Below are 12,751 nucleotides of genomic sequence, written 5' to 3' on the forward strand. Positions count from 1 at the left end.
ATACAGAACAACATACCTACAACAAAATAAAAGCTGTATAAAAAGAATTATGAGACATGAAAGGTGCATGTTAGGTGCATAAGGAGCGATTAAACTATATTGTGAAAAATCTATGTGGCACAGCTTCATCTTTAAAATGTAAACACATAGGTCTATATTTCCACTGTCCAAAAATTTTTCTAACAGTACACAATCTATAGAGGCACCTCTCATCACTTTCTGTACCAGTTCTTCCTATACAGGCAGATTGTTTCAGTGTCATCATCAATGTCGATGACACTGTTCTACATTCTTCATGCCAAAGGATGTCGGTGTAAGAACAAAGGACCTCATTCAGAGGCGGTCGTTAGTTGCAAGCGGTCGCACTGAATCAGGGCGGCCGCTTGCATCCTGAACGACCGCCTCCTTGTCGATCGCTAAGCTGTGGGTTAACACCCACAGCTCTAGCGAACGACATGGGTGATGGTCGCGATGGTCAAGACCATCGCGACCATCGGGGCTTACGACCAGACCCTAAGGTTGGGTCTGGGCACTCATAAGCCCCAGGGAGCTTCCTGCTCTGATCGAGCAGGAAGCTCCCCACTGACATCAGCAATGATGTCAGTGGGGCCGCCCCCAAACGGCAAGCGTTCCGGTGGGAACGCCTCCGTTTGGCCAGGCATGCCCCCTGCCCGCCTCCCAAATGTGGCGAGCTGTCACTCACCATCGACAGCTCGCCCCGTCTGCTGCGAGACCCCTAGCGACGGAGCGTCCGTCGCTAGCTGGGTCTCGCGCATGCGCACTACGGAGCCGGCTCCGTCGTGCGCATGCCCAGTGGGGCAACATCGAGTCAGTTGCGAGCGCTCAGCGCTTGCGACCGACTCTGAATGACCCCCAAAGTCTTAGGGGTATATTTACTAAAGTGTGGTTTTTTTTTTTTTAAATAGAGATGCTGCCCATAGCAACCAATCAGATTCTACTTCACATTTTTCTAGAACCTTCTAGTAGATAATAGCTCTAAACTGATTGGTTGCTATGAGCAACATCTCCACTTCTAAAAACTCTAACTTTAGTAAATATACCCTTAGAGGTGTATTCATAAAAGCTTGGAGAGAGATAAAATTGTGAGAGATAAAGTAACCAGCTTTCATGAATACCCCCCTATGGGAGCTACAAGACTTCAGAATGCTGCCACAGAGATACACAATCAAATGTGTACTCCTCCCCTTCTACATCCAGTCCATGCAAGTAGCTCTGGTTATTAAATAAACACAACAAGATACGAGATATAAGAGAAAGGATAATAATTTCCGGTTTTGAAAATAAATAAATTTGAAACATTAGTGGAAAAACAAAAACATAAAGGGTGGGAGCACAGTGTCCCCACCCCAAATGATATAACATACACAGCAGCGGATGAGCAGCAGGAGAATAGAAACTGTGCACAACATCTATTCTCAATGTAGGGGGAAGCCCGGGGGCACGCCCCCACAATAACGTGGTTGGGGAAAGCCTCGAGGCTCTGCCCCCTTCCACATAGGCTCATCCCCTTTTCATCCCGCGGGTATAACCATCGCGATGGTTATACTATTTAATGGTTGAGATGCGATGGCTAGTTGCCAACGCATCGCTGGATTTGATGTCGGAAGCCCGGCAATCATTCGATGCCGGGCTACCGATGCCCATCCCTACAGCAGGCATTCTGGTGCAGTGGCCGCAGCGCTGCTCGTCTCGCCGCTTCCGCCGCTGACTGTTCCGTCCTGTCCCCGCCCATTGATGACTTTACATTTTTCAGAACTTGCTGAAGCATCGTTATTGGAGGGAACAGTTAGATTTGTTGATATTTTGATGGAATCGGCATGACATGTACCATAAACTCTTTTGGATCCCTGGTCCTTCACCAGAAGTGTTCCCCATTATGGTTTAACTGAGATACAATCATTTCAACATATGGCTGACCCAATTTTTCCAATTTATTTAGAAAAACATCTGGGTAAAGGGACCTTTCCCCAGGATGTAATACATGCTGCATAGGAAGTCTGCTTCCCAATTTTCCTACCCTGGAATGAGTACTATTAATATTCCTGGAACATTCTGTGCAAGCAGCACACTATCTTGATATTCTCTTTTACTGCCAGGCAGCTCTTGGTGCAGACCTAATGGTTTATGTGAATCACAGCTTTGGCGTAGTATGATTGAATCCCCAGCAGAAAAGCCTGAGACCTTATTACAGCGTTTAATACTGCTCCTAGTTCTGACATCTGATGGGTGATTCCTCTCAAATTGAGAAAAGAGCAATCACTGCAGAAATACGTTAGAGAACCCCTGTAATATTAGTTTGTCTGACAGTGGAGTGAATCAGTAGCACTTTATACTCCAGCTTTCTCCTGTGAATACTTACCAGCAACGGATTTGCTTTTCCTGCACACATGGACCGGAGACACTGGAGGGACTCACAAGCCTGATAGGAGGCTTTACTTGAACCGTAGAGTTCTTTAAGAACACTTTCACACTTTTGCTTTTACACCTCTTTGCATATAATCATAATCACCACTGGAGAACTTCATTTTACATTCTGCAGCTGCTCCGAGGCTGTGCTTACGAGGGCTGATTGAAAAGTAATGAGACGCCTCTGTTTTTCTGTCCCATAGGAAGACATGACAACGCTATGCTGGTTATTGTGAAGCTCATACATCGATGTGGCTGAACCTGCGGTTGGACTGACATAGTCTTCTTTGTTTGGTCACAGCGAGCGAAAGATCTTTGTACGTTTCGTTATGGCGGAAGAGGAAGACGTGTCTGTGAGATTACGTCAGAGATGTGTGATTGAATTTTGTGTTAAACTTGGAAAATCGAAGACGAAGATCCCGCTTTGATAAGTAGTTTGCCCATGTAGGGAATCACTGTCATTTTTCTGGATCGTTGAAGAACATCTATAATTGCCATGATTTTTATAAACACTGTTTTGGTGCTGTTGGCAATCTGAAGGGTAGAGACCAAAACTAAAAATGTTTTTTTTTTTAATTGGAAACCTGCAAAGCCACTGTTATCCTTCTCAGATTGGAACATGTAGGTATGCATTTTTGATGCCCATGGAGGCTATAAATGTATGACAGATCTTATATAGTATTTGTATGTCCAACCAAAGTTGGATGTTTGGCATTTCAGGTTCAAAGTGGGCCAAAATGTCATGTTTGTTTTTGTACCAATAAAAGTTTTAAGTAAAAACTCAACCACCTCTGTTTTTCTGGAATGGGCCAAACAATCTCAAGATAGACTCTCTGAGAACCAATTCTTTTGCCTGGTCTCCCACAGGTCCTGTGGCAAAATAATCATCTTGGTGGGGATCTGAGGAGGTCTATGATGTAGGTTTGCGCCATAATTCCTCTCACCCATGCATATGAACTGAATTTAAACCATTGATCCCAGTGGAGCAGGAGATGAGCTCACACCACAGGGACTGCTGGTTGTGGAGAAACACTGTCATGCTGGCTGCTTGCCTGTAGGTTTGGAGGCTAGTTGCTTGGTAAACTACTCCTGCTTCCCTTTCCTTTAGCCTTCCCAAGTAGCAGAAAAGTCTCCTTTAGAGCTGTGGCCCTGATTCAGAGCCGGACGCTCTGAAAGAGCGTTCACTCTGAATCTGGGCGTTTTGGTTTTTTTTGTGCGGTCTCCTGGCCGCTCGCATAGCTGTGGGTGACCACCCACAGCTATTGCGAGCGGCCAGGATGATGGTCGCGATGGTCAAGACCATCGCGACCATCGGGGCTTGTGACTAGACCCTTGTGGTAGGGTTTCGTGGCCGCAAGCCCCAGAGAGCTTCTGGCTCTAATAGAGCCGGAAGCTCTCCCACTGACATCACTGGTGATGTCAGTGGGGCCGCCCACAAACGGCAGGCGTTCGCATGGGAACGTCTCCGTTTGTGAAGCCACCCCCTCCGCTACGCCTACAAAACGGGCGGAGCTGTTGATCAACATCGACAGCCGCCCCTTTTGTAGTGAGCCACGGAGTGAGTGCTTTATGCGCTCGCTCCGGGGCTCACGCGTGCGCACTGGGCCACCATCGCTTGCGAGCGGGTCTGAATCAGGCCCTGTATCCCATTGCTTTACCAGACAAAAGGAATGATTTTGCAGAGCCCAACATTCATTGCCTTCAAAAGTCAGAGACTCTATTCGTTTGTTTCCAATGCTGTAAGCCAGAGAGTATTCTGCACTGTGATCACTAGGGCTGAAATCCTGAACTCAATCAGACCTGCATCATGGGCAGCATATCCAAAGTATTCGGATGCCTCTCTGATCATTAACAACTTCCCTTAGAAATATATACCAACCATTTTGCCCTAGTTTTATTAACCAATGCTAAATCCAAAATGTGTCTAACAGCAGCTACCGTCGCCACATAAATTTACTTTAAATAAGTTCACATTCCCTAACCATACTATCCTACAGAGAGGCAAGGTCTTGTCACACAACTAGGACTGTCCTCAACACCCTGTCTTCTGGGCAGATCCACCTCAAACCATATAGTAGCTTCAAATACTGAATCCCCAGTAATTCATTTTCTTTCTGAGAGAAAAATTCAGACACCTCAGGGAACTGAATCTGGGCAGTAATTTGCACTTACAAAGCTTCTGAGCAGAAGAGGATACCAATAATCTTCCAAAAAGGAAGAAACCAGGCCTTGCATATATAAGAAACAAAGGCATTGCATATATTTTTGACAGATTTTGAACTTAAGATGGCTCTACTTGTGCCAGTGACATGTGCCAAGAAGATCATTGACTTATAACCTCTTCACTGAGGTATCAGCGCAGGAATATGGGTGGTGGTGGGGATTTACCTCCTTAGGGTGAGCAGCAAGCCATGTAAGCTCTGAAATAGATTGCGTCAGCGATATTCACCCAGGCTGGCTCTGGCATCTCCCGTAGAAATGTGTGATCTACTGTCACCAAATAGTTGGAACAAGTAAAATGGGTTACAGATTCCCCCGATTAGACTTTGCACTGAAACTACTCCATTGCTCACCATATCTGTCATGACAGAAAGCTGATAAGACAGAAAGACAGATGTAGTCTACAATCTCCTGGTCTCTATCCTCTGTGGGAATGATCAGATTTCCCCCTCGATTAGAGCATCAGTTGTTATTGCCAGACAAGGCACCTCCTCAGTCCTCCCTTGTAACAATCCTCCCTTCTCCGAACAGGAACATAAGAAGAACCAGCAAAGTAGCAGCAGTGATTGTAATAACAGTAAAAACATAATCAAATATAAAATAAAGAAATACATGACTCAGGCTGGCCCAGGCAGCACTGCGATGAGGAGCCAATACTCAGAGAACCTTTAGTAGCATGCCTGGAAAGGAGGGAATATAGGAGGGGAGTAGTCTCTGAATTTGTGCAGATCCAAATGAAGTGCTCACTCCTGGACCAGCCTCTATACCCCCAATATGATGAAAGAGGAAAATGTTTTTTTCTTTTAAAATAAATCAAGAAATACTGACGTAGCTGAACAAAGAATACATACTCAGATGTCGGCAGAGGATCCTCTTGGAAATAGAGATCCTGTAAAGCTTGTTCTGAGGTTATCCTTTTTGTGGGGTCCATAGTAAGAAGTTTTTGAAGCTGCATAAAATCAAGATCAAAGAAAACACTTTAAAATAAAGAAAAAATTAACACCCATTAAAAAACACAGGAATTGATTTAACAAGCACAAAACAGTACAAAAGCAGCATTTAGCCACAAGTTTGTCTAGATTTCTGCCAACACATAGGTTTATATGACAGAGTAGCTAAACTGTATTCATCAGTTATCTATTTTTTTTTAAAGTCTCATGTTATAAAATGCCAGAAGAGACCCTTACTTAAATAACTTTCAAAAATCAGGGGACTGATCCTAAAATTATGCTAATCTAATGCTAATATTCTTTACAGCATTTTATGTTTAATTGAGCAAAACATGTCTTATTATGTGACTATGGATACCTTGAGAGCTTTCTGCATAACATATTACAGAACGTGTATATATATATATATATATATATATATATATATACACACACACACACACACACACAGTGGTGGCCAAAATTTTGCGGACACTTTTTGAAATTTGAATGTTTTTCAACTTCGAATGCTTATAGATAACTGTTACACTTTATGCAGTGCAATGATTTATATATCAAATGAAAGGAAATTTTATGCTGAATTCAACACAATTAACAGAGGTCAAATATTTGCATTGCAAGGGAAGTTATGCAGTGAAAACAACACCTCGGGTGAAAATCCCTGTGTACTTATGATGTTACTGTCTTATTAGTATTTCGTTGGGTAACCTTTATTTTTCAAGACAGCAGCACAGAGACGTGGCATTGAGCCAACCAATGTTTGGAGCTCTTCCTTCTTTATTATGTGGTGCCCTGAGAAAATTATAGCCTCAATTAATTGTCTTTTATTGGATGGACGCCTCAGATGTACCAGTTTTTTCAAACGGAACCACAAATGTTCTATGGGGTCAGGTCTGGGCTGTTTCCTGGCCATCCCAGCACCTGTATGTCATTCTCCGTGAAACCACTGTTTGCATATATATACAGTGTGGCAGGGAGCTAAATCCTGCTGGGAAAAAATTGGGGCATTATCTGGAAAAATATCCCTTTTGGTTGTAGGATGTTCTGGTAAAAGATCCCTTTTGGTTGTAGAAGTTTTGGTTGTAGGATGGTGTCAATGTACTTTCTGCTGTTCAGTGTGCCATCGTTGACATAAAGGCAGCCTACAGCATCTGCTGTCATACAGATAATAACACTTGCAAGATTCTTTGTTGTTGCTTGAATGCAATCTGGATGTACCTCTTCCCCGATGCGATGTCTCACATATTTTCTCCCATCACTACCAAATATCGATATCTTAGTTTCGTCACTCCATATCACTTGTTTCCACTGACCTTCTGTCCATGCAATGGGTTCTTTTGCACACTGTATTCGTTTCTGCAGCTGCTTTTTATTCAGCAATGGTTTTGTTCGGGGAATCCTATCTTTTAGGCCAACCTCCGTTAGTCTTCTCCATACCGTTCTTGCACTTATGAAAACACCAGTTGAACTCAGTTCACTGCTAATGGCCGCAGATAACATCCATCTGTCCCTGACACAAATTCGTTTTATTCTCCTATCATCAACAGCTGCTGTGCATTTTTTCCGGCCTTTTCCTTCTTTGTTTTGTATAGATTGTGTTTCCTGATAGCGTAAACAAAACTTTCGTACTCCTGATGTTGTCACATTCCCACCAACTTCTCTCGCAATTGCTGCATACGATAGACCATTTACACGTAACACCACAATCCCGGATCTCTTCCTGAGTGACCAGTCACCACTTTGCCTGGACAACATTGTTGTATTTATTTTTTACACCGTCAATAGCACTGAACAATACACACAAACATCCAACCATAATTGCACTTCAGTAACTAACTTTATTTTGCAAAATGAAACAGCCAAACTGACCTTTCCCCAATTTTAAACATGACCTTGCACCTGCTAATAAACAACAGCTGATTGGTCCCCAGAACGACTATTCCAATTGGCTGGTAGTAGCTGTTACTACAATCTGCTTCTTGAATCTCACGCATCTGTGCTTCTTTGTCTGACTGAAAGTAGCATAACTTCCCTTGTAATGCAAATATTTGACCTTTGTTTATTGTGTTGAATTCAGCATCAAATTTCCTTTCATTTGATATATGAATCATTGCACTGCGTGAAGTGAAACAGTTTTTATAAGCATTCGAAGTTGAAAAACTTTCAAATTTCAAAATGTGTCCGCAATTTTGGCCACCTGTGTGTATATATAATATATATATATATATATATATATAGTAATGTGTAGGGTAATGGCGCCAACTTAGATGGAATCAAATATAGACTACAAATCAAATCGTGAAAAAATAATAATAATAGTATGTACTCCCTATGTCTAAAGGGTGTCAGCTGGTCCAAATGTGATGAAGCATTGGGTAGGCAAATTTAGTAGCATGGGAAAGGTGTATAGGGTCTTAGCAACTGGCGTACATATGTAGTGAAAATATGCCACAATGTGAATAATAAGTGCAAAATAGTACTGTGCAAAAACGTATAGAGCGTGGTAAACTTAAAAAAAAATTCAATTTTTATTCACTATGATAAAAAACATATCATAAAAGACATGATAAGTAGAAAACTTTTTTTCAAAATGTTTCTCTAAAAAGGATTCCAAAAAATTCAGTAATTCATAAGGTGCTTATCTTTAGTAGTTCAATTAGGCAAAAGGCAGCTTCCCTTTTTTTAAAAATTTAACAAATTTTGGGCCTGATTCAGAGCCGGACGCTCTGACCAGAGCGCTCGCTCTGAATTAGGGCCCTCCTACCTAAAATTGGAGCGCTCGCATAGCTGTGGGTGACCACCCACAGCTTATGCGAGCGGCCAAAAAGATGGTCGCGATGGTCAAGACCATCGGGCTTGCGACGGGACCGTGCGGTAGGTCTATCAGAGCCAAAAGCACTCCCCCATTGACATCACTAGTGATGTCAGTGGGGCTGGCCCCAGACGGTAGGCGTTCCCATGGGAACGCCTCCGTCTGGGCAGCAACGCCCCCGTTACGCCCACCAAAGGGGGCGTGCTGTCCTCACCATCGACAGCACGCCCCCTTTGGTGCGAGACCCATAGCGACAGCTTGGCTGTAGCTATGCGGGTCTCGTGCATGCGCACGATGGAGCTCCTTCCGTCGTGCACATGCGCACTAGGGCACCATCGACCCGCTTGCGAGCGCTCAGCGCTCGCGAGCGAGTCTGAATTAGGCCCTTTATTCACTATGATAAAAACATATAACATAAAAGACATGAAATAGAGTAATGAGCCTCCACCTGCTCAATGGGCTCTGGTAATGCCCTTAAATCAGTTTGGTCCCCTGTGCAAATATTGCGTACAGTAAAGTACAAAGGTGCTATAAATATTGCAAATGTCCCTTATGTATATACATAGACAATACAAAATAAAAGGCAGTCAGCATTAGGAGGAGGTGCTGATGCTTATAGTGCCATGTGGAGGTTTTTTGGGGTACCTCCAAGGTAAGTTAGCTCTCAGCTTACATATGTACTGTTATCATGCAGTACATCAATTGTAATTATATGACCCAGAGTGGGTGCTACCATTATGTAGCAATAATTATTTTGGGGTGAGTGTTTGGGAGTGGGGCCCCCGAGGGGGTTCTGACTGGGCCTTTCTCATGGCATCACCACTTAATTCACATAGAATACTTTTATCACTTCTCTATTTGTTTGTACATTATATATGTCATTTTATTTATCATTTCATTAACACTTATTGATTTATCTTTACACATCTTTTCTACATACTTCACTATCACCTTTTTCCCTTTTTCGTGTGATGCCCTGGGGATGGCCCCTGGTTGGAATTTTTTTGGGGCGCCTTGCTTCTCGGACGTGAGCCCCTTAATATTAGGGACGCCAGTATAGAGGAGCCTTGACGATTGGCCTGGCGCTTATTCATATATTTGCAAATATGTGTAACCAATACCTCTAAATCTCTTATTATGTAGGATTTAAGTATTGTTTTTGCTGCAGTGTGCTGGAGGGCAAATCTCTCTTTTTTTCTGTGTTCAGAGTAAACCCCGCCCTTTACAAGCACCTGTGTTATGCAATTAAGCTGATCTGAGCAACTACCATTTTTCTTTGTAAATTTGTAAGTTTAGCAGTTATAGAAGATTAGATAGTGTTCACTGTAGAACTTTTTTAGGGCAGGGGTGTTGAATGCAGAGGACACCTCTGTGCACACCAAAGCAGAGCCTTAACTACACATTTTAACAAAAGAGCGTTTGTGCCACCATCTATAGGGGAAGTAGGGAGAGCGCGTGGCGAAGGCACGCGCAAAAAAATTCAGGGGCAGTTTTCCTGGGAAGGGGCGTAGCCACCTAATTTTTCATGTTACGTCACACAGTAGTGTCCCTTTTTCACATTACGTCACACGGTAGTGCCCCATAGTCACGTTGCGTCACACAGTAGTGTCCCTTAGTCACACTACACCACATGGTAATGTCCCTTCATCACACTACACTGCACAGTAGTGTCCCTTATTCATGTTACATCACACAGTAGTGGCCTTTTTCACCTTTTGTCAGATAGTAGTGTCCCTTTTCATGTTACGACACACAGTAGTGTTTCTTATTCACATTACGTCACACAGTAGTGCCCCATAGTCACGTTATGTCACACAATGGTGTCCCTTATTCACATACACAAATATGAATATTTGCACATAACAAATATTATAAAATATAAATATAATAAACAATATATTGAATACAATTAATATTACTACTACATGGATCTGCAGGTTTGAAATAGCAACATACTAAAAGGAATAGAGAGACAGGAAAAAGAGAGGAGGAAAAGGGGGAGCCAGGAGAAAAACAGAGAAGGAATTTGGGCACCTGGGGAGAGAGAAGATCATAGGGGACTCAACAAAGGGGAATTAGGGAGAGCTAGGAAAGAGAGAGGAGGAATAGGAGGAACTGGGGTAGAGAGAGAATATGGGGAGCCAGGAGAGACATAGGAGAAATATGGGGAGAGAAGAAATAGGGAGAGGCAGGAGAGAGTGAAGGAACAGGTTGAGCTGAGAGAAAGGGAGGAAAAGCTGGGGAAGCTAGAGAGACATAGGAGAAATAGGGTGAGAGAAGGAATAGGGGAAGCCAGGAGAGAGAGAAGAAATTCAGGAGGCCAGGAAAGACATAGGAGAAGGGAGCTGGGAGAGAGTAGGAAGGAATAGGGAAAGACAAGAGAGAGGAGGAATAGGGGGAGACAGGAGAGACATAGGAGAAAGAGGGTAAGGTGGGAGAGAGAGGGTAGAAATAGGGGGAGACAGGAGAGACATAGGAGAAAGAGGGGAAGCTGGGAAAGAGAAGAGGAATAGGGGGAGACGGGAGCTGGGAGAGAGTAGGAAGGAATAGGGAAAGACGAGAGAGAGGAGGAATAGGGGGAGACAGGAGAGACATAGGAGAAAGAGGGGAAGGTGGGAGAGAGAGTGTAGAAATAGGGGGAGACAGGAGAGACATAGGAGAAAGAGGGGAAGCTGGGAAAGAGAAGAGGAATAGGGGGAGACGGGAGAGACATAGAAGAAAGAGGGGAAGCTGGGAGAAAGAAGAGGAATAGGGGGAGATGGGAGAGAGAAGAGGAATAGGGGGAGACAGGAGAGACATAGGAGAAAGAGGGGAAGCTGGGAGAGAAGAGGAATAGGGGGAGACGGGAGAGACATAAGAGAGGGGGAGATGGGACAGATGGAAGGGGGGGGACGGGAGAGGGGGAGACGGGAGAGATGGAAAGGGAGACAGAGACGGGAGAGGGAGATAGATGGGAGAGGGGGAGACAGAGATGGGAGGGGGAGATGGGAGAGAGGGAGACGGGAGAGGAAGACGGGAAAGGGGGGAGAGGGAGATGGGAGAGGAAGACAGAGACTGGAGAGAGGGAGACGGGAGGGGGGAGAGGCGGAGTGGGAGAGGGGGAAAGGGAGACAGACGGGAGGGGGAGAGGAAGACAGACAGGAGAGGGGGAGATAGACGGGAGAGATGGAGAGGGAGACGGGAGAGGTATACGGGAGGGGCATACATAGGAGAAAGAGGGGAACCTGGGAAAGAGAGAGAAGGAATAGGGGGAGAAGGTAGAGACATTGGGCTCGATTCAATTTAACGCAAATTCAATAGCGCTGGAAATGAGCTCCCGGAGCTATTCAATCCATCGCGCTACTAAGCCCGACTAAGGATTTCTTCTCGCATCCCACCTGATTGCGGGGGGCGGGGCTTAGCGCCAGGGGGGGTAGGAGCGGCGGCCAGTCGGCGCATTCGCGGGCACTTTGTCACGGTATTTTTTGCAAAAATACCGTGACTGGTGTGCGGATGGGATTCGCAGGGACAGAGCTTTATCGCAAGCTCTGTCCCTGCAAGGGATTTGTAGTAAATCCCTGTGATATTGCCTGAATTCGCAATGCGAATTCAGTCGATAATATCACACTGCAATCTGCATTCAATGTGCGGATTGTAGTAAATAGAGCCCCATAGGAGAAAGAGGGGAAGCTGGGAGAGAGAGGAGGAATAGGGGGAAATGGGAGATAGAGGGTAGGAATAGGGGGAGAATGGAGACAGGATGAATAAGGGCAGGCAGCAGAGTTTAGGAATAGGGGGAGATGAGGAGGGAATAGGGGGAAACAGAAAAAAAAGAGAGAAGAAATCAGGGAAGATAGAAGAGAGAGTAAGAGGAGGAATAAGGTGAGATGAGAGAGAGACAGAAGGAAATTAATGGCGGAGATACCTGATGTAGTTTTGGTGTGCAGAGGTTTTACCTAGTCACCATATGCAGTCCCCTGAGAAACAGCGTCCTGCTGTACTGTAGCTGATGCCCGGAACCCAGAAGTGCGGCTCCTCTGAATGGCATGTACTCCTCGTGCGGCTCCGCTTCCCGGGCAGCACACAGTCTGCATAGCACTGCCCCGCCCCAGATTCCTTCCCTCTGACCGCATTGCCACAGGGCTTGGTCGCGGCAGTACACTCTCCCGGACCTCAACTTGCTCAGCAAGCAGATTTCAGGAAAGCGCGGCCGTGTCATGACGTCATTACACAATGACGCGGCCGTGAATTCGTGCAATCTGTTTACTGAGCAAGGCGCCGCCCGAGAGGGTGTACTGCCAGGTAAGCCTGTGCTCAGCCAAAGCGGCCCATTTGGCCATCGGCCCTTCTGACACTTGCCAGA

General features: G+C 44.9%; 1 protein-coding gene across 3 annotated transcripts in view; it reads right to left on the reverse strand.

Annotated features, from left to right (window-relative positions):
* The window catches only part of CDK19 (cyclin dependent kinase 19), a 258,639-nt gene that overhangs the window by 25,025 nt on the left and 220,863 nt on the right, over positions 1–12,751 (reverse strand). For all 3 annotated transcript variants that reach the window (XM_088460484.1, XM_088460482.1, XM_088460483.1), the window contains exon 10: positions 5,499–5,596. In XM_088460484.1, coding sequence (XP_088316610.1) covers positions 5,499–5,596 — 98 coding nt within the window. The remainder of the gene's footprint in view (positions 1–5,498; positions 5,597–12,751) is intronic.

The sequence above is a fragment of the Taudactylus pleione genome, unplaced genomic scaffold (genome assembly GCF_031769625.1).
Source record: "Taudactylus pleione unplaced genomic scaffold, aTauple2 ptg000046l, whole genome shotgun sequence".
Taxonomy (NCBI): domain Eukaryota; kingdom Metazoa; phylum Chordata; class Amphibia; order Anura; family Myobatrachidae; genus Taudactylus; species Taudactylus pleione.